A 25053-nucleotide genomic window follows, 5' to 3' on the forward strand; every position below is an offset into this window, starting at 1 on the left:
CTCCAAGTTCATGATCAAATGATGATTGACACGTTTCTGAGGCCTCTACTACCGCTACTACTCATTTTTTTAATATATTATTGTTTTATAGGACTACTTTGGTGTATAGACCTTTTTTATTTCTTATACCTTCTCGCGTATATAAAGCACACTTTCTTGCATCTATTAGAACAAAGCGAAAAATAATGTCGCGGACACCACATAGTGTAGCCCGATGCCTCGAGCATGATGAGCAGCCAACCTATGAGGAGCAAGCACTAGAGGACCAGCTTACTCAGGAGCAGTTCGATAACGAGTTAGAAAAGGATCTAGAAGTGATGCTTACTCAGGAGCAGTGTGACGAGGAGGAAGGGGGGCAGAAGGAAGAGCAGGAGAGGCTGCTAAAGGCGAAGAAGAAGAGGATGATGATGATGATGACTCAGAAGAGGGATATGTAAGTCCCGAGGATCCTTTCCCACGTGAAGCCAGAAGGAGGCCAACAGAGAAAGATTTGGAAAGGATTTTGATCCGAACGAGGAGGTAGGGAAAAAACCTTAGCTTATAAATTTTGCTAAAGCTTTGGCTGTGTTACCTCTGCTAACACTTTGACCTGTCGTATATATAGGTCTCTCCTAAAACTTGGAAAAGACAACATCGACGTCTGCGACATCTCGCTGGACAAGACAGAGTAGAGGAAAGGAGAGCAGAGGCAACAGCCACAGAGACAGATCATGATGCCTCTGCTCCACAACCTCACGACACAACCACGACTACCAAGCCTATGAGGAAACAAGGGGATAGAAAAGGAAATCTATATCTAGATAAGGCATGCTATGTGATAACGGAAGTTGGGCTAGCATGGGAGATCCTTGAGCCGAAGGAATTAAGAGGACGATTCTGTAATGCGATCAGGGCCCTAGTAAGAGATAAATTAAACCCAGCAATCCCTAACTGGAAAGAGGTACTAGAGAACAAAAAGAATGAACTATGGGATAGGCAGCTGAAGCTCAATTTTAGATTTCCGGAGGTTAAGCACGAACTGGTAAAAAATGCTTTTAGGATGATGGGAGAGTCATTCCGACGTTGGAGGTCGGAGCTCAACACGAAGTATATCCAAAAGGGGTTAACTCCTTTAACGAGTTCGGCAAAATAACTCCTAGTCAATGGGAGGAGCTCATGGCTTAAAAGACTTCACCGAGGCATTGGAGCTCAGTGCCTGTAACATCGAGCTGGTGAAGAGGAACAAACACCACCACCATCTAGGCCCTGGTGGCTACTATGCCAAGGAAGAGCAGTTTAGGAAGATGGACAAAGAGGCCACAGCTGCTAAGAATATCGATGTAACAAATTTAAAGGTACGCTCAAGGAATTGGATATATACGAGGAGTATAGAATCATCTGGTGGTAATCTTAAGTTTGATAAGCCGGAGACCTAAGAGGCAGTATCAAGGATACTGAAATATGCTGAAGACAAGGAGAAGGGCTCATTCAATCCTTCTAGAGAGAGGGACAACCTTAGCCTTGGCATGGAAAACAAGGAGCACACAGGTCGCACCAGGGGGCTAGGGAAAAGGACGACCTGAAAGCAAGGATTCGAAGAGAACAGGTACATGTACAAGAAACATGACAGAGACCGGGAGACTAATCTTGAGCTCTGAGTGAAGGCTCTAATTGCAAAGGCACTGGAGGAGCAAGGACTATCTATGGAGCCATGGATATTAGTGACTCCGCTGAGAGAACTGGCATTAGTTGGCAGCCCTCCGAAAGTTCCTAGCAGCCAAGGTTCCACTACAGCCACAACCCCCATCGATCGTATACAGGAACCAACTAGTTGCACCTTGGTGTTTCTTAGTGGTCAGCAGAACACTGTGATGGAGGTGGAAATAGGTGTGGCCCATCCTTCTGGTGTGGCTTACACCACAATAATTAAATACCGCTGGACTACACTAGGGTCGAAGTGCATACCATGAAGCCCGAGTTCATGTAGTGGAGGATAGACTACGCAACTCCCGAGGGGCTAGTGTTACTTGGAGATGTTATGGGGCAGTTCATCCTCTGGCACAAATAGGACATTATATTAACTGCTTCTTCGCCGCCTCCCCCTCTCCCAAATTTGGAGTTGTTGAGGTCGAGGAGATATTTTCACTATCTCGTAACCACCACATTCCTGAGATACCACATTCTTCCCCGCCTCCTAGCGAGCATGTGCCTGATGAGATGCCACAACCTTCTCTAGCTTGTACCGAGCAAGTGTATGATGAGATGCCATAGTCTTCTCAACAAGCACAGCCAATACATGAACAATGAGTGCCTCCTGAAGAAGGTGATGCACAAGAAGATAAGGACGTGTCTAAATGAGAACTTCGAAAGAAGCATCCAATCACCATAAGGTCAGTTTATGTTCCGATAAAAGACGTCTCGTCGGTATCCAAGTGGTATTCCCATGACCAGTTCAAGCCTGAGAACCAAGTTAAAAAAAAGTCCCATCACGGGGTTCTGAGAAGGCCGTCACTAGCAACTCCACCAAATTGCAAAGCAGTATCCAAATGTTGATGCCATCAAATGGTCAAAGGATTGCCCAAAAACATATGAAAGAGGCAAGCCCTTTCTATCAAACTGGGAATCCAGCGCCTACCACTTGGAATGAGAAGGTTCCATGATTGGTACTTGCGTGTTCTCCCAACGAGCATAGACATCATACAAGCATGCTTCCCCACCGGCACATTTGGAAGCCTAGCCGGGAAAATTGTCTTTGACTTCAATGACATGCAGACATGCTTTCACCTGAGAGCAATGGAGATGAATCTAATTCGCACATGGTGCCTGTATGTCCTTGTCCTCCCGATATGATATGAATATAATCTTTGAATTTTATTGTAACTAACCCACGCCGTGATTTATACAATGCAAGTACACATTGTCAAACAAATGCCAAGTGTGAAAGCTGGGTATCTAGACCCTCAAGCTATAGCCCAAACAAATTTTAATTACCTCAAACAGTGGAAATTGGATGTCAAAGAGCTAGCTGCTGCAAAGACTCTTCGGGAGAAAGAGCACATCCGTACGGCGAAACTAAGGAAAGAGTCCCTTAAGGTTGCGACATACATTGCCTTGGCTTTCAAAATTCTCCAACACCACTCTACTATATGGCTACCATACAACTTCGAGTAAGTTTAACTCTATACTTAAAGCTTTGTTCGATATATTTTATTCGATGCAAAAGAGCTTATATAGTTCTATGATTAAATCCATGCAACAACCACTGGATTTGTATAGCCGTCGATGTCGGGAGGAGCATGGCATGGGTCTTTGATTCAATAGATAGGGACCCGGTGACATACAAAGACTTCATATCAATTCTCAAGACGTATACATATCGACAATCCTCGTTAGCTTATATGTGTGTATACATACTTGTAACGTTCACTTTTGGATACTAACAAGTTGTATTTGCTAAAATAATTCGAACATGGCATTTAGGTTCTATGTCACTAAACATCACGGAAGGCATAATCCAGCAAGGAAGGAAAAGCTGGCTATAAAAATACTATGTACGGTAAGTGTAACTTACTTCTTCAGTACTTCATTACATGGCTGTCAAAAGCATTACTTAACATTTTCATATGCAAAACACACAGTGCCCCAAGCAAAAGCCTGGGAGTGTACATTGTGGATACTATATATGTTCTATGATGAGTAACATCAGTGCCTACAGAAGACACCCCTTAAGGGTAAGTTTAACCTCTTCACCCGTAGTATAAAAACTTCATATATGGTATGAAATACTAAACCGAAACTTGTTCTCTTGTAGTTGAAAAAAGAGAAAGGAATGAAAAGAGACCCATACAAGGATGATCAACTCTTAGAGCTCATCGGCGACCTTTGCAACTTTATATTGGACCAGATTGTACACGTCAAAGGCGCCTACCATGACCGAGAGTCTAACTTAGGTAAACATCCTCAGAACCAACACCTTCGTGAGACTGAAAGTCTAGCTCTAGGATGTTGATAACAATGTGTATGGAATTTGTATATTTAATGATTGATTGTATATATTCTTGTGAATTGGACTTGTAATTGTAGTTTATATAATACTCTTGTGCTTGTAGTCTAAGGAGTTCGGAACGCTGGTCGCGGAGCGTTCGGCAACGCGAACGCGGTTCGGGACGTTGGTCGCGATGCGTTCGGCAACGCGAACGCGGTTCAGAATGCTGGTCGCGGGGCGTTCGGCAACGCAAACGCTGGATGGAAAACACAGAAACAAACAGTGTTCTGGTTGAATTTGAATTGTAAATTTGAATTTTTTTACTGAAAAACATACTGTAGGGGCGGTTCTAGATTGAACCGCCCCTACAAACAGATATTATAGAGGCGGCTGGTACTACGGCCGCCCCTACAAATCGATTTGTAGGGGCGGCCTGAAAACCGCCCCTATAAATGTATGATTTATAGAGACGGTTTGGTAGGGGCAGCTGGTCAAACCGTCCCTACAAAGGGTTATGAGCCGCCCCTAAAAAACGTTTCTGGGAGTTAATTATACCGCCATCCCAATGAAAAAAGATACAACTCTAGATGTGTCCGTAGTCAAATTATCTTATGTTTATCTAAATCTATATCTAATATTAAAGAGGTAAAGTTTCTCTCCACTCTTTTTTTTTTGTCTGGTCCTCCTCTAACTAGCTCCGTGAATATAGAAATTGTCGTCTACGACCCTCCTATCTTAGAGCATCTCAAGAGTTTCCAAAACACTCTCCCAATCCTTTTAATTTTTGGCAAAATTAAAAAAAAAACATGTCTTCAACAGTTCCAATACTCCCTCCGGATCTTTTAGCGTTTGGTAAGAAAATGACCGAACGCGCGCAAAGATACGCGCAGACTCGCTCCTCCCAATCGCGCGGATCCTCCACGGGGTCGCGACTCGCGAGCTCTTGACGCGGCTGCACCGTGCGAAAGGGAAGACGGATCACTGCATCGCCCATGGCGGCGGCCGACGGTGCGGCTACCCGGACTGCCCTAAAGCCGCGCGGGGCAAGTCTGGGCGGTGCATCAAGCACGGCGGCGCGGGAACAGGTGCTCCGTAGAGGGCTGCATCAGGAGCGCCGAGGGAAGGGTCGGGCTGTGCTTCTCTCACGGCGGCTGGCACGGCCACGTGATGCGTGCACCCTGGCCCATCTGGCCGGGCTCCATACACGTGCATGTGCACGTCCAATCAATGCCTGTATGCCTAGCGCGTTTGTTGCCATGGCGGCATCATGCCCGGCGGATGCGTGTCTACGCGCAGGGTGCTCAGTCGATTAGTGACTGCCGCAAAGACGCACGGCGGCGGGAAGCAGTGCAACTTCGGCGGCGGCTGCGAGAAGTTCGCGCGTGGCCGGAGCGGGCTCTGCGCGGCGCACGGCACGCTGGTGGCCTCGCAGCAGCGCCGCGGCGGCGGCGGCATGATCAGTGCGGGCCTCTTCCACGGCATCGTTCGGTCCGCCAGCTCGGCTAACATGAATAGCGACTACTCGTCGTCGGGCGTGAGCACGGTGTCGGACCGCGGCGCGGCTCGCCTGAGGCGGCGACGAGGAGGCAGGGGAGTTCTGGAGGAGAAGATGAAGTTTTGGAATCTAATTTTGGGGAACCGTTGGAGTTGCAACATTTTTTCGTCTCCCAATATGTTTTGGGAAGGTTGGAAAACTAGTCTTTTAGAGTTTTTTTTCCCACTCCCGGAGATGCTCTAAGTAGCTGAATAGGGAATCCTAATATTAGTGGGTGAACGTGGAGACCGAAAAAAAAAAAGCAGTGCCGGCACCACCGATTTTTTTTTCCCGACGAAAGAAAGCCTCGGGCCCTCGATCAAACAGAAATGAACCGGACTTTCGGACGATCGATCAATCAAACGGAAAAAAAAAAATATGCACACGGCACGACCAAACAGAACAAGACGTACGGACACGACACAATGGAAAACGTCTCTTTTTATTTCCTATTTTTTATTTATTTTTTATTTTTCTATACAGACAAAATATCTAGTCATCTAAAATTTTTCGTCCAGCCTAAACACTGATGCTTTATCCGTATCCAAGACGGGTTTTTTTTTTCCGTTTCTGTTTCTGTTTTTTCTCCGGCTACTTTGCCTTTTTTTTATTCTTTTCCCACACATAGGTGTTCCGTGCGACATGGTCTCATTAGGAAGGTGCCGCCCCCTCTCCTGTATGATATCCGTGACCTTCTGTCCCTTTTATTTGTGTTTTTGTTTTTTTATTTTTTGATGAAGTAGCTATGCTCTTATTATAAAAATAAGATAAATAATAAATACAAGGCACCGCTCGACCCTTGTCGCGGTCCCGCCGTTGCTGATGCGCCGCCCCCACACAGCGTCTGACGCACCGCTCTATCACGGTCGTGGCCGCGCCACTCGCCCACCCTTCCGCTGCCCTGCCGCTGCTGCTGTCGCCCCGCACGCGGCTGACGCGCCGGTCTGACGTGAAATAAACAGAAATAATAAAATAAAAAATAAAGGGGAAAAGAAACAAAAGGCATTTTAAGTATATTTCATCGTTTCCAATAATCCTGAGAAGCCATTCTACCATATATTCTGCTACCAAATAGGCTTTTCCGTTTCCGGTTCTTGACATCTTTCTTATCTATATCTATATCTATACCTCTATATACTTTATATCTATAGCTATAGCTATACCTAATACTAAAGAGAGAAAAATTCCGCCACATTATGTTTTGTCCAGCTGCCAATGCGGTGACGGCCGAGTGGCGGCGCACACTGTAGCAAGAGAGACTGCTGTCGTGGTCCTATGCGCACAGGAGCACGGTCGGACTGGCGTCTAGGCCGCTGGAGGTTGCGGCGTGCCAGGAGGGGAGGGACTGTGGTTGGAGGCTGGCCGGAAGAAGAGTGAGGCGGGGCTGGTGGAGGAGTTGCGGGGATTGAGGGCGGCCACCGAGCTGCAGCGAGCCAAGGGGGGAGGGCGGCACTTGGATATGCGCCGGAGGAGAAGAGCGGTTCAGGGAGAAGCTAAAGCCAGCCGACGGTGGCTCGGAGTAGGGAGCCGGTGGCGCAGAAACATGGCCGAGCGACAGTGGCGCAGAGATGTGGCCGAGCGACGGCGACGTGGGGCGGGGAGACACAGCGTGGTCGAGGCCGAGGTAGAAGAGTCTGACGCAGAGGTGCAGGAGGAGCTGAGGTCGGAGCTCAGAATAGCGAGGCTGGCACGCAGAGCGGTGGAGGTGGCCGTGCGTTTTGCTTCTGGGCTTTGGCCACCCGTGGAGTAAATATTTTTATGCCTTTCAATGGGAGAAAAAGCTATCAAGTTTTTATTTTAATTCGATATAGATTTAAAAGGATATTGTGATATTGTTACCAATGTTAACTTACTCTATGAATCCATCATAAAACAAATTATATTTTAAAAAATTTATAGAAGTAATAAAATAAAAATAGTTAGGTATATAACACTCATGTAAAGATGGCAACGGGGCGGGTTCGGATCGGGTGGAGTGTCTAGGCACCCAAAACCGAAACCTGATCCTAAAACCCGAAACCGCCCCGAACACCAATTCGGGTGAAAATCCATCCCCGAAACCGAAACCCGCGGATCCCAGAAACCGGACGGATAATCCGAAACCTGGAAAATTCGAGATCTAGGGAAGGGATGCGCCAGCGCCGCCGCCCTCTCGCTCCTCCACCAGGGCGCGCGCCTCCCTGCACCGCCCACTCTTGAGCCGCCAACCGCCGAGGGCAGAGTCAGGGACCCACCGACTGGACCTCTACTGTGCGCGCCCGTGCCGTGTGCGCCCACGCCGGCGGATGCAGGAACAGGGCCGAGGAGGCCGCACGCCGCCACTGAGAGAGAGAGGTCGCAAACGGGGTGCGGGGAAGGCCGGCGAGGTCGCGGACGGGGTGCGAGGAAGCTCGGCGTGGTCGCGCCGTCGCGGACTGGCGAGGCCGGTGAGGTCGCCCGTCGGGGCGTCGGGTGGGTGCGGGCGTGCGGCCGCCGTGCGGCGGTGCGGGGCTCCTGGCCTGGGACCTAGGTGCGGATGACGGGATGAGGGATTGAGGGTTGGCTATGAGGAACAAGGATTTCAGGCTTATATAATAGGGTTCTTAGTTGGGCTTCTAGTGGGCTCAATATTTCGGGGCCCCGAATGGAGCTCCACGGATAAAATTCAGGATCCGCCCCAAAACCGTGGTATTTCGGGTATCCGAACTCGTAAATCCGTGGGCGAAAACCAGGAACCGAAACCGAAAACCGTGGACCCGAAACCCGCGGATATCCGCCCCAAACCCGATCCGCTGCCATTCTTACACTCATGTCTTCATTTTTCGTTAATGTAGTTTTTTTTCCTTCCGTTGCAACGCACGGGTATATTTGTTAGCTCTTATATATATAATCTATCCATATCTACTCGTTCATACAGGTTAGAAGAAATTACGTCTAGCGATGATACAGATCTAATTCCTATTTTGGGTTTCATTGCAACGCACAGGCATGATTTATCTATAATACCTAATATTAATTTAGTTTTTCGTCCGTTCATTGGTTTCGCCTTTTCTCTGAAAAAATAAAACAGCTTCCCTACTACCGTTCTCCATTTTCGTGTTTTCTATTCAGAATTTTTATATCCGTGGCGTCTCTTTTCTTCTATTGTTCCTCCGTTTTCATTTCTTTATTCTGTTATCCGCAAGTTACCTAGAGTAGCAAAGGATCCAACTAATAACTACTTGCCGGCTTTAATTAAGTATTAGAACTATGGATTTTTATGTGTCCTCACGATATTTAACTGTTATAACACATGGATAGTATGACAATTGAAGTTAATAAGTATGATATGTCTAAATATTTCCATGCTGTGTGTCGGGAAAAAAAGGAATCTATCAAGATTGTATTCGATACATATTAATAGGATAATATTGATATATTATTACCAATAGGTTATTGATATATTGTTACCATTATTAACTTATATTATTGTGTGTGTGTGAGCACGTGCGTGTGTACCGTTCATTGTCGTTTTCATAAACAACTAAAGTTTTTTCTCCAGTTATAACGCACGGGCATGCTTTGCTAGTTTATATAAAACTATGAGCAATTATAATTTTAAATACATGTATATTATGAAAATATATTTTATAATGAACGTAGCAATTCTTATTTGATATCATTAGTTTGGTCAAACAACAAGATTGCCTAGTTGTTTATATAAATTTGATTAAACTTGAGATAGTTTGAGTTAGTCACTACTCCAGCATACAGTGATGTGGTTTTTCTATCACTGCCGGTAGTCCCAACTTGATAGTGATAGGTGATAAAAATATAGAAAATATGTGTTTTAAGCACACATACCAGCTGATCTACATGATACATGTGACTATACAGCTGACGCTATTCTTTTAAGGGTTATTTTGATTCAAATCATTACAGTTTTTCAAGTTCGGAGATACGCCACTATAATTCGCCTATTTGGAGAACTGGCATTATAATTCCATCTATCCTCCATCGGTGTCATTTTCTACACCTCTCGCGTACGGGTCACTGTTGGATACGTATGTATACAGTAACACACGTACAGCCCACTGCGCGCGAGGCGGAGCGGCCGCGCACGCCCGCGGCGGCCAGCGTGCGAGGCGGAGCAGCGGCGCTCGCCCAAGGCGGCCTGCGCGCGAGGCGGAGCGGCCGCGCTCGCCCACGGCGGCCAGCGCGAGAGGTGGAGCGGCGGCGCTCGTCCTCGGTCGTCCAGGGCTACCGCGGCGGCCGCACGATGCCGAGCACCCTGGGCCCTTCACGTCGGTGCCCATGAGAACGTGTAGACTCTGCGCGGCGAGGTGCTGTGCGCCGACGTCCGGTCCTTCACCGTCTCGTACTGCTGCCTCAGTGAACTCGGCGCGGCGGTCGCCCGCATCGCTGCCCTCCATCCACGCGACGCTGTGGAGGCCCTCGAGCCAGGTGTCGAACTCGGGCGGCGGATCCGGGTCGTTGCCGGGTCAGTAGGTGCCCCAGCTGCTCTCCTCCACGTTCCCCGCCGTGGTCGCGTACACGTCGATGTTCTCCGGCAGGAGGCTCTCGAAGATAAATGCAGACCTGTCGCTAAGCAGGACAGCGAGGAAGTTGTTGACGTTCACGTTCACGTCCTGGCCCATGTAGTCCTTGGGACTCCCACGTACACGTCGCTCGGTGGTTGTCCGGGCTGTCCGCGATGTCGTCGTACATGAAGACGATGATGTCGTGGGACGGGCCCAGGCTGTCGCTGCAGGCGCTCAAGGAGAACGTCCTCGACCGGGTCGCGCACTACATATCCATGCCCAGCACGCCCACGTCCTGGTCCGCCGCCACCGCATCCGGCAAGAAGGATGGTGCCTGCAGCCGCCGTCACTACTGCCAGAAACATTTTTCGTGGCGGACGAATTTCCTTTCCCGCAGCGGGCAAATGCGTCCGCCACCGCGTAAAGGTCACGGTAAATCGTGGCCTTCCTGCGGCGGGCCGCTTTGCCCGCTGCGGTTAATCGATTTACCGCGGCGGACACGTTAGGACGCCCGCCGCGGTAAATCATTTAAAAAAACAAAAAAAACCCAAGAGCCCGCCGGCGAGCCCATTCTCAAGCCCGCCAGCGAGCCCGTACGTTCCCAGCCCAACCCACCGACGCACCCGTTCCCACCTTGCTGGATTCGCCCACCACCGCGGCCAGGGAGCTCCTCCGCACCGGATCCGCCCACCACCTCAGTCGAGCGGCCCACACGCCACGGATCTGGCGCCGTGGATGGACCCACCACCGAATACGCGCCGTGGGGGCTGGATCTGGGCCATGGTGGCCGGATCTCATCGTCGTCATCTGCAAAGGAAGAGGGAGAGGGAGATGAAGGAAGAGGGAGAGGGAGGGAAGTGCTGTACCTACCTCCACGCGCCGCGCCGCCGTGGATCCCCGCTAGAGCAGGTGCCGCCGCCATGGATCTGGCCCCAGCCGTCGTGGATCTGGCCCCAGTCACCGTCGTCGTCGTGGACGCCCCAGCCGCCGCCGCCGCGAGGAGGGAGGGGGAAGGCCGCCGTCGTGGATCCGCGTCGTGTCGATCCGCGCCATGGAGAGGGAGGGAGGAAGGCCGCCGCCGTGGTGAGGCCAGATCCGTCGGGGACGCCGTGGTGGACGCCGCCGCCACCTTGCTGTGGCGGTCCTTGCCGCCGGCCACGGCGCGCACCACCGGGTATGCCCGCCTTGCAGCGCCATCACCGGCGTCATGGGGTGGAGAGGGAGATGGAGGCTGGCCGGAGGAGAGGGGCGGCGCGCCGAGACGGTGCGAGGGAGAGGGGCACGAGTGAGAGTTGGAGGAGAGGGAGCAGGGGCGCCGTGTGGATCTGAGAGTGAGAGGGAGCCGAGGATCGCGATGAAGGGGTTCGGCTATGGCTGGGAAACCGTAAGTGTGCCTATTTATACCTGGAGTGGCTATTGGGCTTCGTCTTGGGCCAGTTGGGCCAGGCCATTTTCCGTGGCGGGCCTTATAACGCGCCCGCCTCGGAAAATCAATTTACCGAGGCAGACACCTTAAAATGCCCGCCACGGTTAATACCTATTAACCGTGGCGGGCATTTTAAGGTGCCCGCCTTGGTAAATCGATTTTTCGAGGCGGGCAAAAGTGCCCACCACGGTAAATAAAAACGCCCGCCTCGGTAAATCGTGGGATTTACCGTGGCGAGCTAAAATAGGCGTCCGCCTCGGTTAAGTTTTTGAGGTGTCTCGCAAAATCATTTCAGTAGTAGTGCGTGGATAGGACGAGAGGGCGGCCGCCGAGGAGCACGCGCGCGAGATCCTCTGCCAGGCTAAGGAGACGGTCGCTAGCCGCAAGTCTGGCAAGAACAACACATCCTTGTCGGAGTGGGCGGGGTCTTGTCGGGGTCTGCGGGCTGGGTCTTGGTGGCCACGGCAGGCGCCGAGGACGCGACCCGCGGGAGGTCCCGCACAGACCGGCGGAGCGCACACGCGGCCAATGCCAGCCGGACCGGCTCCTCCTTGCGTAGCATGAGCCTCGGCTTGGAGCACGGTGAGCGCGACCAGGGCGTCGCGGAAGCTGCCGTGCGCGTCCAGTGGGCCTATACGCATCTATACACGTTCATGTACGTGTTTTTGTATGAATACGGGTCTGACAGTGGACCCATATACGCAGGAGGTGTAGAAAATGGCATGGATGAGGGAGAGATGAAATTATAATGGCAGTTCTCTAAATAGACGAATTGTAATGACGTATCTCCAAACTCGAAAAATTGTAATGGTGTGAATCTAAAATACCCTTCTTTTAACTACATATTTTTAAATCTTATATTGTATATTTGGCACTAAAAATAGTCTCGAATGAAAAGTTGCTAACTATAAAGTTTTATATCTTGTCGAGTACTACAACTTTAATGTTAACTTTGTCTCCATTCGACATTGTTAATCATGTCAAATCCGATCCAAGAACTTATGTTGAATACTTAGACTTGTAAATCGTCTCAAATTAAAAAGTTATCCACTACAAAGTTTTAGATCTCTTTAAACTCTACAAATTTAATATAAAATTTATCTCAATCCAATATCATATGAAAAAGTTACGATTTTTTTATAAAACAGCTATTATTGTCGGTTTGTGGCTTAAACCGGTAGTGATTGTACTATGCCTACCACTGCCGGTTTCACGCCAGGAACCTACAGTGATAGGTGGGCACAGTAATAGTCTGGCAGTTGCCTTATCACTGTCGATTAAAGCCACAAAACTACAATGATACGAATTATATTTTTTTAGATGGAGACAGTAATAATGCTCAACCAAACATTTGTCAATGTCTTATCACTCAGTTTTAAATTTTTTGTATTGTGATTTAGGTCGGAGTACGTTCTCTATAGGGAGAGACTAGTGCTCAGATGTCCGGACGCGGCGTCCGTCCGGACGCCCACGCCTGCTTCCCGTTTGTTTTCAATAATGATACCCTCAGGCGCCCATGGATGCACCTTCGTGCTTCGCTTCGCCTCATGCTCCGTGCCTACTGCCCACCCATAGATGTAGCTCCGTGCTCCGCACCTGCTGCCACTCCCATGGATACAACATTGTGCTCTGCATCTGTTGTCGTGCCCGCTTCGCTTCCCGCGCACACGTGGGGACTGCTGCGCTCGAGGGGACCACCTCCATCTGCAAACCCTTGTCGCGCCAGCTGATGGAACACTTGCAACATAAAAGCATTTGCTACAACATACGTTCGAAACAGATAAAACATTTACAACATACGCTTGCAACATATGTGTATGGGCTACAACATACGTAACATTCAGATAAAACACTTACAATATACGTTTGAAATAGCTGAAACATTTGAAGCATACACTTGCAACATACATGTGTAGCCAGTGCAACATATGCAACATCCAGATAAAACACTTGCAACATACATTTGAAACAGCTGAAACATTTGAAACATACACTTGCAACATATGTGTATAGTCATTGCAGTTTATCAAAAAAAAATATGTGTATAGTCAATGCAACATATGTAAACATATGCAACATATATCTGAAATAAATGAAATATACGGTTGCAGTATGTGCTCATCTACTTGCTACCCCCAATGGACGCTCGTTGACGCGGAGCTTGATACCGGCAGACGGATGGATCGCGGCCGCGGCGGGAGGCACGAGGCACGAGGCGCGGGGGCACGCAGCGCGAGGCACGGCCGGCGTGCGGCCCGAGGCATGGGCTAGGGTTCGTGGCACGAGACGCGAAATGCAGGGGGGCATGGCGCGAGGCACTCGTGAAGGTCCGCGGCGTGAGACGCGAGATGTGGTGCACGTGACGTGAGGTGCTGAGGTAGACGGGTTGGTCCCATACAGAAAGGATTGATGCCCTGAGGTATCATTACTGTTCTCTGCATATCCAGCTTGTTCGGCAGTCTGTGTTTGTATCTGGCTTAGCTTATCAGCCAGCCAACAGTATTTTTCTCTCACACCAAACCAGCCAACAGTACTTTCAGCCATGGATTATAAGCCAATCCAGCCGAAACGAACAGACTGATCATCGATGCAGCCGCATCGCTTCATTTCACTATCCACCGCAGCAGTTAGATCCCTGTGGAGATTGTGTAGGCTTGTTAATCGAAGAGCACACATAATTATAATGGCATAACTAACATAGTATACTGATACAAGCTAAGTGAAGTCGTCATCTTCACGGTATTTTTCTCTCATTACTTTCTTGGGTACCAATTTATAGCTGGGCTTTAGGGAGGCTGTATATACTTTGAGTAACAGTAGCGGGGACTGTCCACCCCACCGCGGTGCTAGATCCGCCCCTGTTCAGAATGGCCGCGGCGCATGTTCTAATTCGTCGTCTTTCCTGCTGGTGCCTCAGCATGCCGTCATCAAGCCCTCTTCAGATTAAACTGACTGATTTGATTATTGTTCCCCAATACTTACTCTAATCGATCGTCGGGTTGTGCGCTGTGCTCCTGCCATCCGCTGCATTACCATACCATTATCGTCTGCAGCGGCGGATCCAGAAAATATTTCAAGGGGCTGAACAACACCGCTGCTCGATCTTAAATCTCAGCCCCCTACACTATAGAACTTTGCCTAAAAATTCATGAGAGCTCCGCAGGGATTCCACTGCTCCGGTATGAGTGGGGGACTTGAGCCCCCTGCCCCACCGCTGTGTCCGCCCCTGATCCCCTGGCCCCTCCACGTCTGCAGTGTTTATCCACGCACGAACCCTGCTGTGGCCTGGTCTGCCTCTCGACCTCTCTCCTCAACAGTATAATATGCATGATCATTAGCCTGTAGTGATCACATCATCATCATGACGAATTTGCACATCGTTAGGGACAAGTTCATCATTGCATCTAGCGTTGTTGGCAATATAGTTGCAGCCTTGTCGCTTTCTTTCTTCACTCGGCGACGACCAGATTTACAGTTCATATATTCCAGCATGCATCGACGACTATCACATTCCACATGCATGTTTCACGCTTACGCGCGTGATGTGCCTGCTAATTAATATCTTTTAACAGCTCCTAACCACCCACTTGCGCTTATTAGCATCACACTAGTAGTTGTAGTTACGTAGTATATAGCAGCAGCTCGTCGTCGCATCCCATGGCGGGGCCGGGGCATGACCTGACCTACACCTAACCAACCAGCTGCTGCTGCTCCATTTCTCTAGCTAGCCATAGCCAGGCATCCAAGCAACTTGAAGCAAAAAAAAAAAAACGAGGAGTGCACAGCGAGATCAAACTGCGGATCGAGTTGAGTGATCCATCGAGATCCAGATCACCCGTTCGCCGCCACCGCCGTCGGTCAGTGACGCGTGAGCTAGCCACGCCATGGCGCTGTCGGAGCTGCAGGCGCGGGCGCGGTTCGTGCAGTTGTCGGCGGCGAGCGCGGGGCTGCACTTCGACGAGGACCGGTGGCTGAGCCGGGTGCGGCAGAGCCTGGAGCGGGAGGCCGCCGACGCGCTGGGCGCCGCGGCCAAGGTGTTCGACGTCCCGCGCCTGCTCAGGGCGACGCGGCCCGAGGCGTACCTGCCGCAGCACTTCGCGCTGGGGCCCTACCACTGCGGCCGCCCCGAGCTGAGGGACATGGAGCGCTACAAGCTCGCCGCCGCCAAGCGCGCCGAGAAGCTCTTCGCCGAGGGGCGAAAGTTCGACCACCTCGTGCAGCAGCTGCTCCGGGACCAGGACAAGATTCGGGCGCCATACCACAGGTACGTGTGTACGCCGTGTGCTGTGCTGTGCACGTCCATCTAGATGCACTCACTAGTACACTCATCATCGCCTTTGATCCTCGCCTCATATCCTTGTTTCTGCTTACAATTGATAAAATCCCTAGTGAATTGACTAAACTACTTACTCGCTTTGCGTCCCCCTAAAAAAATGCCTACATTTACTATAATTGACAAAATCCCTAGTGAATTGATAAAATCCGAGGAGTCAAACAATTTAAAGTTTAACCAAAGTTTATATATGAAAACTACCAACATTTATGAAATAAACACCAATACATTAATTAATTATAGAATATATTTTTTGTAGCAAACCAAGTTGGAGACATAAATATTAATATTATTTACTATACAAATCTCATAGTTGCAAAAAAAAAAAATTTGTGACGGCGGGAGTATACATATACTGGAGTGCTAACTATTGTTCTCCTAGAGTATTGTCTCCTGCTGCCTTAACTTCATACCAGATGGTTGTTGGCCTAGCTAACGTGATCTTTTTTGCTCTTATTTAACAGAACTACGGCGGTTCTCCTGGCTTTCCTCTAGAGCTTACTCCTTGAGTGAAGTTTGTTTTTTTATGCCTCAACTCTTCGAATATAGGTTGTAGTATCTAAACTTACGTACCAACTCACACCACACACGTATACAAACTCATATAGAGACTACACGTGGCTGAGAGATATCTGAAATATTTCAGGCTTCGGACATGACAGACATGTCACTCTAATCATTGTGACGTATCCACATACGAGGGCATGACTGCAGATTTATTATTGGGGAAAATTCCCAGTGAGACACGCGAGCGTCGATCCAGGCGATCGAACTCACGCCCGACCGCTAGCACACCTGGCGAGCGAGCCAACCGAGTGAAGTTTGTTGGTGATACAGCAGTAGTAGCAAGTGATGGTTTTACAACCGGACATGTAGGCTTCCCTTTTTTTTTACAAAAAGAACAAAGACTCATAGAGGCCGTTTGACCAAAATGGGCATTTAAAAGGCCGATAGTTCACTGGCTTCTGGGCTGTTTTGCGGGCAAAGCCCAAACACTACAGGCCCATTAGTAACCAGACTCTGTTCCCTAGTGTCTAGGAACGATTCACAAAATCAGTCTGTTTCAAACTTTCAATCATTCAAAACAACAACCAAAAAAAAAAAAAACGGTCTGCTTCTTAGTCCTCTCAATCTCAGATTCCCACTCTTCACATAGTCAGAATATAACTGAAGTTCTGTAATATTTGGTTACAATTAAGATTCATTAATTAACTGATTATTAGTGCACCTACCACAGGTTCCTGGAGCTGAGCGACCAGACGCTGGCATGGATGATGGCCATTGACACCTGCTTCCTCCTCGACTTCCTCGAGAGCTACCACCGCGACGAGGTCACTGACATGGTGTCCTCGGCGACCAACTGGATCAACGCCACCGTGCGCGACGCCATGATGCTGGAGAACCAGATCCCGCTCTTCCTCTTCTCGCAGGCGCTCGCGCTCCGCCACCCCAAGGCCGAGCAGGCCGCCGCCGACGCGCTGCACGCCGTGCTCGACCGCTTCATCAAGGAGGTGTCCCCGATCAAGACCACCGCGGAGCTGCTCGTCGCCGACATCGCCAGGCACGCGCACATGCTCGAGCTCCTCTACCACTTCCTCGTCCCCGACGCGACGGTCTTCGACGGCGACCGGGAGCCGCCGCCGATGGTGCCCGAGGAGTTCACCATCGACATGCTCGACCCGTCGCAGCAGCTGCCGGACTACGACAAGGTGAAGCAGGCGTGCATGCAGGTGTCCAGCCTCGACGTGGCGCCCGTCCGGTTCATCCGGAAGAACCTCATCTCCCGGCCGATGAGCATGGCGTCAAGCCTCCCGGGGAAGATCATGCGCAAGGTGCCGCTGCTGTCGGCGCTGGCGCCGCTGGTGACCAAGCTGATGGCGTCCACCGACGTGGAGGCGCGGCTCAAGGGCGTGAACCTGGGGAGCATCATCAGCTCGCCGCTGGCGCAGGAGATCATGATCCCGTCGGTGGCGACCCTGGCGCGGTGGGGCGTCCGGTTCGTGCCGGCGCCGGAGGGCATCGCCGGGATCGCCTTCGACGCCGCGACGGCGACGCTGAGCCTGCCCATCATCACGCTGGACGGCAACACGGAGGTGGTGCTGCGCAACCTGGTGGCCTACGAGGCCGTGGCCGTGCGTGGGCCCCTGGTGCTGGCGCGGTACACGGAGCTGATGAACGGCATCATCGACACGCCCAAGGACGTGAAGATCCTCGGGCAGAGCGGCGTGGTGGTGAACCACCTCAAGAGCGACAAGGAGGCCGCCGACATGTGGAACGGCATGTGCCGGGCGACGCGGCTGGGCAAGGTGCCCCGGCTGGACGCCGCGATACGGGAGGTGAACGCGCACCGGAGCCGGCGGGCGGCGGCGCGGGCGCAGAAGCTGCTCAAGAAGTACGTGTTCAGGTCGTGGCGGATCCTGACGCTGCTCGCCGCCGTCGTGCTGCTGCTCATGACGGCGATGCAGACCTTCTGCACCGTGTACCCGTGTTCCCGATGGTTCGGATCAGTGTTCCCCCAGATGCCGCAAGTCGGAGGAACTCAGTGATTCTGTATTTGCTATAAGCTGTATGATGCGTTGAATTGGACTCACTTTTTATAGGTTGCCTGATTTTTTCACATTTTTCTAGTGTATAAATAAAGTGGTTGGATTTGCACAACTTTTTTAAGAAGGGTCTCCAGATTGACGTGAATAGATAAGTGAATCTTCAAAATTGCAGTACTCATATATATGCAGGTGAGAACAAAAAAAATGACGCCACCATCACTTCTCATTTTAGGAGACAAGCTTCATAATTAAGAGATATACTGGGGTAGTTGCTATAAATGGCGAAAGCGGTCTTAGGCAAACACACACCTCTATCAATTGTTTATAGAGACATCCTAAAGAGACTGCCCCTGTTAGACGACTATTTATCGTTAATCCATTGATACAAATGAATTCCTTAAGATGTATGTCTCTAAAAATGACTATTAACAAAGGTGGACATTATAAGAGTATCGATTACGGCACTCTTAAGAGACACCTCTAGAGATCATTGCATAAAAAAAATCATATCTTTTTCTATGAAGTTGGATGAATACAAACTTTACGCCAAAATTGTAGATCTCTACACGATCTACAGCTTTGTGATTCATAAGTCCTTTATTTGAAATTGTTTAGAGTACAAAAAAATTGTTTAAGTTCTCAAATTTTGAAATTTAAAATTCTTAAACAACCTCAGATAACGATAAGTTTTATAGGGAAGTTGTAGTTCTTAGTACAGTCTACAACTTTATAGTTTACAAGTTTATTATCGAAGTTGTATAGAGTCCCAAACAAATGTTTTAAGTTCTTAGATTATGAAATTCAAAATGTATAATTTCCAAACAATTAATAAAACTTAGATCCAAACAATTTTGAAATTCAAAACTCACTGGGCTTCTATTCGAGCAAGTTATTAAAACGTAGGACTCCTAGGTTGAAACCATCGGATGTATGGGCATTCTTAATTTAATTGACTTTTGCCGCAAGCCTCTGGAGTCTGGATCAACTGTTTTATATGTTATTAGTAGTGGCACATGAAGAGGCGGCAGAGCACCCAAAGCTTGCGACGAAGATCATGTCGGGTCGGCGGCGATGGTGAACGGCCCAATCATACGCAAAAAATTTGTGGCCCATGAAGATTCATGCCCGAAAGGTAAAAGGGAAGGAAGCTCATTAAAGCCCATCCCATCGGATGCAAATTGGGACAATTTTGGAAGACCTCACATGCCAGTGGAACATTCTACAAGATAGCCCACTTGTGTGATGCCACTCCACCTGGCCTGGTCTGCCCAATGCCCCAATCCCCTTTCATCTCCAAACCAGAAATGTTTCTTATTAAAATAAAAATCTCCAAACCGGAAAAAAAAAACCATAGAACCCTAGACTCCCGACTCCATCATGCTCGCTCCACCGTCCTCCATATTCCTGCTATCGGGGGCAGCGGCACAGAGAAGAGCCAATCCGCCGGCTTGATCTGAAGCATGGACAAAGTAAGAAAGGGAGCACCAATCGAGCAACCCGTCCGTCCACTGCTGCTACTCGTGGGGATCCCTTCTCTATGTTCGTGGGACTGATTTGGGCGTGGATTAAGTAAAGCAGAATGTTTTGGTATTTGATGTAACCCACACAAATATAGGGCTCGTTCGCTTGAACTTATCAGCCGGCTTATCAACTAGAATCTACAGTATTTTTCTCTCATAACAAAACAGCTTCAGTCGGCTTTAATACCAGCCAAACAGACCCACGTAAGGTACATCATAAATGCACTAGTTATTTCTATAGTTAAGTAAAATCAAATGTTTTGCTATGTGATGTAACACACAAAAATATACAAATTATTTCTAAAGGTAAGTAAAGCCAAGTATTTTGATATTTTATGTAACCCACACAAATAAGGAAGGAAAAAAAAAAGAAAAAAAATAGAACAAGAAGGAAAAATGAAAAAGAGAAAAAAATGAAATGTAAACAGGTATAAATTGTGAAGGAAAATGAAATACAAAATAAACTAAAAAAGAAAAGAAAATAAAATAATAAAAGAAAATATCGCATCATAGAAACGTACGCCACACATCCACCACCCGCCTTCATCACACACGTACAGGTAGATCTATAGTCTAGTAAAGAAATCAATTGTCCAACGAAAAATCACAAATGCTTGCGACGCATTTGGTCAGAGCACTCAGAAGTCAGAAGCGATGATCACTGGAGAATCAGCTAGTAGGCTGAATCTCTACCACTAATAATGCAATGATTGTCAACTTTCCTAAAGCCACGCCAAAAAACTGTCCACACCAACACCCAAAAAAATACGCCCAAAGTCAAACCAACCTTTCAAACGAAGGGACGAGATCTACTCTGACCATCTCTTTTCTCTTGTTCACTCAAATCCAACGGGTCCCATTGTTGGGACCAAACCCCATCACTCATTCCTCATCCCGCTCCCACCCCACGCGTGGCTCTCCCTCTCCCACCGACGCCCCGTTTCCCACACGCACGCATGACTTTTCCTCTCGCCCACGCGACTCTGATTCCTCCTCTCTCGCTCCCCTCCCACTCTCTGCCCCACCGCATCGCACACCCCATCATCTCTCTCCCGAAGCGGCGGCGGGCACAACGGGCCCTGACGGCCCTCCTGACCTCGTCCCTCACCCTCGACCCGCCATAGATCCGCCGCTGCGGTTGCCCATCCTGAAGGGCCCCGCCGCCGCCACATCGCTTTTTTGGGCCGCACCGTCGTCTCCGGAGGGGGACGCTGCTGGTGACGTAGAGGGAGACGCTGCGGCGGGGGGCCTACACCGCGTGGGAGTGCCCGAGGCCATCAGCCCATCAAGGGAGACGCGGCGGCGGGGGACCTGGTGCACGCGGGCGCGACCTCCCCTCCTCCGTGGCCGGCGCGAGCTCAGGAGCAGGAGGCCGCCCAAGTTCCCGTCCCCGCGACTGAGCGTGCGGGCGAGCGCGACCTCGGCCACTGCACGGGGCGAGCACGTGTCTGCCGTCGCGCGCAACAAGGCCGCGGACGATGACATGCTCTGCATGTTCACCCCGTCCTGGATCTCCGCCACCGAGCCTCATCCTCTCACCAAGTTTGAGATGCAACTCTAGCACCAGCTCGTCATCTTCCTCAATGGCGACCTCAGCAGCACACAGCTCAAGGCCACCAAGCAACCCTATTGGAACGGGTAAAACATAGTGGTATAGCACTAGACTTGGCCTCAAATGCATAAATAAAAACCATGTCATTCATTAAAAAAAACTAATAGGGTCGAGACCCTGGCCATATGAGATGGCTTAATGCTGTGCACACGGGGATTCGAACCGTGGTTGCTAGCTCAACTCTAACACGAGCTAGCCAACCAGGCTCGAGCCCGCTTGCTAACTATGTCGATCATGTACACAATCGTAAACAACACCACCTCTTTCTGTCTCATTTGGTCTGTTTGTTTGTTTTTTAATCAAATTTGCTGACACGTTGACAAAACATAATAACATATGGTAAGAAAAAACTTCCATTTTCTGATTATGATTTGGCAAGAGTCTTGCTTGCAGATTTGTCAATAACCTGCTCGCGGAATACAAAAAATTACGTACACCATGTACTCTGTAATATGCTGATGTCTTGTAATTGAAGTATCTATGCTAATGTTTTTTTTTTTTTGCAGGGATATGTGCTCCAGAATAGACCGTGCGCATTTGGCTTCAGAAACCAAAAATTGAAGAAGAGTAAGTTCAGATGTGTCTCTATTTTTTATTTTGTTATAACATTAGCATAGATACTTCAGTCACAGACTGGGGCTGGGATACATTAGCATACTTCAATCACCAGCAAGGGGAAGGGAAAAGCACAAATCTTTGTTTTTTTGGTATCTCTGTTTTTTAAGTATCTTTGCTGATGTTTGACATGACCAAGTTTTAACATTCCATCCAAACCTCCTGATTTATCATCCAGCAAGGGGCAGGGATGGGATCCCATGCGAGCAGGAGCGCGCAAGACCCACCTGTTAGCGCTGTTTGACCGATTGGGAAGTGGAAGAGCTGTGACGGACAAAACGGGTGGACGAAAATTATGCGCAGACGGCATAGACGCTTCGCTCTTCACAGTAGCAGAGTGCTGAGATATTTATGTTTTCTATATAATAATTTGAGACTAGATCATTAATTTATTTGTCATGTCATGTTATTCTCTGTTGTATTATCTCAGTTTTCTAGGCACATACTACTGGACCTGTGTGCGGGCAGGGCTAGGTTGTGCGTGGGTTTTATCTTTTGTTTTAGCCCTTAATCAGGTTTGCCTCTATTAGATCAATCCAATAGTTCTATGCATATCATCTGATGTTCGCAGGAACATCAGTTGTGATTCTCGAAGGGTTATTAAATTATTATCCCATGGCAACGCAAGATCTCATTTAGTTTGCGTGAAACATAAATATATCTCAGTGATACTTAATAACTTGACATATATGTCTTGGTTATTTGATTTGCATAGTTATATGCTGCCATGGCGTTAGCATGCGCACTATACTAGTTAAGAATTGGAATTTCCACCCACAACTATGCCCCTTCAGATCTGATCCGTGAACCGGGCACATTTGGTATTTCCATCAATCTATCTACAAGGTGCCTATGGCGGGTGCAGGTCACAATATTCAGAAATGGAACCGAGGCAGCGAAGAACGCATTGGCTTCCGCTCGGACTAGAGCAGACAGAGGAGTACAATATTTTGCTGCAAATGGTGTTGGGAAATTGGGTTTTTCTTATACTATATCTCAATGGATCACACACGAGATTGAATCACTAAAGAATTACACCTGGCTCTCATGTCCAAAGTAAAAAAAGAAAAGAAAAACCAAGAGGAGTAATCTTTCAATCAGGGCCCGATCGTTTTTCTCGGAATCGAGGCATGGAAGATTTCCATGTGGAACGTTAGGCTAATTTATATAGTAATTCCTGACCTCGTTCCATAACAACCGAACGAGGCCTCAAGGAATTCAGAGAAAGCTGGGGCGAGGGTGGAAGGGAAGTGATGCACCACGATCGGGTGATCACGCCTCTTCCTCCTCTCCTTGTGCTTGCCCCCTGCTGCTGCTAGCTGCTCGCCTCTCTTGTTCATCTTCTCCTCACTTGATCCCCGCTTCTGCTGCTGCTGCTTAGCCTCTGGATCACCTCCAGATTGCTTACCGGCAGCGACGGCGGCACCGCCGCAACATCCTCCCAAGAAGCCCAGCACCACGATTGTTGGCCGACTGAGCGACGGATCGGTCGACGATGTTTTTCCTCTGCTCGATCTTAGGGCAGGTACACTGCAGGCATACACTAGTATTAGCCCCATGTTAAAGTTAGGCTCCACGTTTGCAAGAAAAAAATCAAGGCTACCAGCTATCCATACACACATGGTTCCATGTCCTGCTCCTGCACAGCAAAAAGTAGATGCATGCAGTAGCTTTCTCTCTCTCTCTCATCTCTCGGGCTAACTGTCGGGTTCATAAACCCGGGGTTCCTCATGGACCTGCTTCCCAGCAAAAGCTCGGCCCAGCAGACGACATTGTGAACGACGCGCAACTCCTGGGACCGGCCCAAAAACCTAACAACAGGCCAGAAGGGTGATCTCGTCTCCGACCAGAAGGCCTGGCCAAGGAGGAATGGCGCTCGCTTCCGACTCCGGCCCGCCTCTCCGACCGGAAGACCTGGCCAAAGAAAGGACGACGCTCGCTTCCGACACCGGCCCGCCTCTCTGGCCAAGGAGGAACGACGCTAGCTTCCGACTCCGGCCCGCCTCTCCGACCGGAAGGCCTGGCCAACGAGGAACGACGCTCGCTTCCGACTTCGGCCCGCCTCCCCGACCGGAAGCCCTGGCCAACGAGGAACGACGCTCGCTTCTGACTCCGGCCCGCCTCTCGGACCAGAAGGCCTGGCCAAAGAGAGGACAACGCTCGCTTCCTACTCCGGCCCGCCTCTCTGACCGAAAGGCCTGGCCAAGCTCGCTTTTGACGCTCGCTTCTAACTCCGGCCCGCCTCTCCGACCGGAAGGTCTAGCCAAGGAGGAACGGCGCTCACTTCCGACTCCGACCCGCTTCTCCGACCAGGAATACACCGAACCTCTGCTTACAGCTCTTCTCCGACCAGGAGGCCGGAGCCGACTGGGGAACGACCGACTGGGGACGCCTGCTCGGTGAAGACCCAGGAAACGGACAGAGCAAGTAAGGCAGGGCGCTTCGATCAACCGCAATACCAAGGACCGTACCCTGCACACCTGTAGGACAGTACTATCAGGTCATGTTAGAAGGGTACTTTATAACCTTCTAGACATGTCAGAACGCCAACAATGTTGTGGGCACCGACATTTATCCTACAGTATGGTAGACGCCGACATTTACCATACCAGAAGAAGACGGTGGAACCAACCACATGCATCCGGACACCAACAGTGTTGTGGGCACCGATAAACCATCTTATACCCGACGGCATGGGCAACAAGACTAGGTAGCGCACACACACTCTTTCTCTCACACACTCTCTCTCTCTCTCTTATAAAGCCACCCCCTTCATCTATAAAAGGGGATGTGCTCTCTCCAAAACAAAAGGAGGATCGATTCAGATACGATCAATTCAGACGAGTGGAAAAACTAACGAGTTCCAATGATCTAGACAGAGCACACGCTCGAACACTTAGCACACATCGGAGTTTCCGTCACTCTTGGCCCTTCGATCCGAGTCCGACCGGACCTCTGATACCCCCATCTTACTCCCTGTCGTTTGTAACCCTATAGCAAACTT

The 25053-nt window shown here is 49.5% G+C and overlaps 1 protein-coding gene across 1 annotated transcript; it reads left to right on the forward strand.

The window, feature by feature from the left end:
• Positions 1–15070: 15070 nt before the first annotated feature.
• On the forward strand, positions 15071–18426 carry LOC136472107 (putative UPF0481 protein At3g02645). Its single transcript, XM_066469836.1, has 2 exons — positions 15071–15687; positions 16994–18426. Exons 1-2 carry the CDS (start codon positions 15308–15310, stop codon positions 18300–18302), a joined length of 1689 nt encoding a protein of 562 aa, XP_066325933.1. The 5' UTR covers positions 15071–15307; the 3' UTR covers positions 18303–18426.
• The last annotated feature ends 6627 nt before the right edge of the window (positions 18427–25053 follow it).

The sequence above is a fragment of the Miscanthus floridulus genome, chromosome 8, assembly GCF_019320115.1.
Source record: "Miscanthus floridulus cultivar M001 chromosome 8, ASM1932011v1, whole genome shotgun sequence".
Classification (NCBI taxonomy): domain Eukaryota; kingdom Viridiplantae; phylum Streptophyta; class Magnoliopsida; order Poales; family Poaceae; genus Miscanthus; species Miscanthus floridulus.

Coding starts and splice junctions, on each gene's coding strand:
- LOC136472107 (XM_066469836.1), top strand. CDS start 15,308: ATGGCGCTGTCGGAGCTGCAGGCGCGGGCGCGGTTCGTGCAGTTGTCG. Junction 15,688..16,993: donor ATTCGGGCGCCATACCACAG/GTACGTGTGTAC, acceptor CACCTACCACAG/GTTCCTGGAGCTGAGCGACC.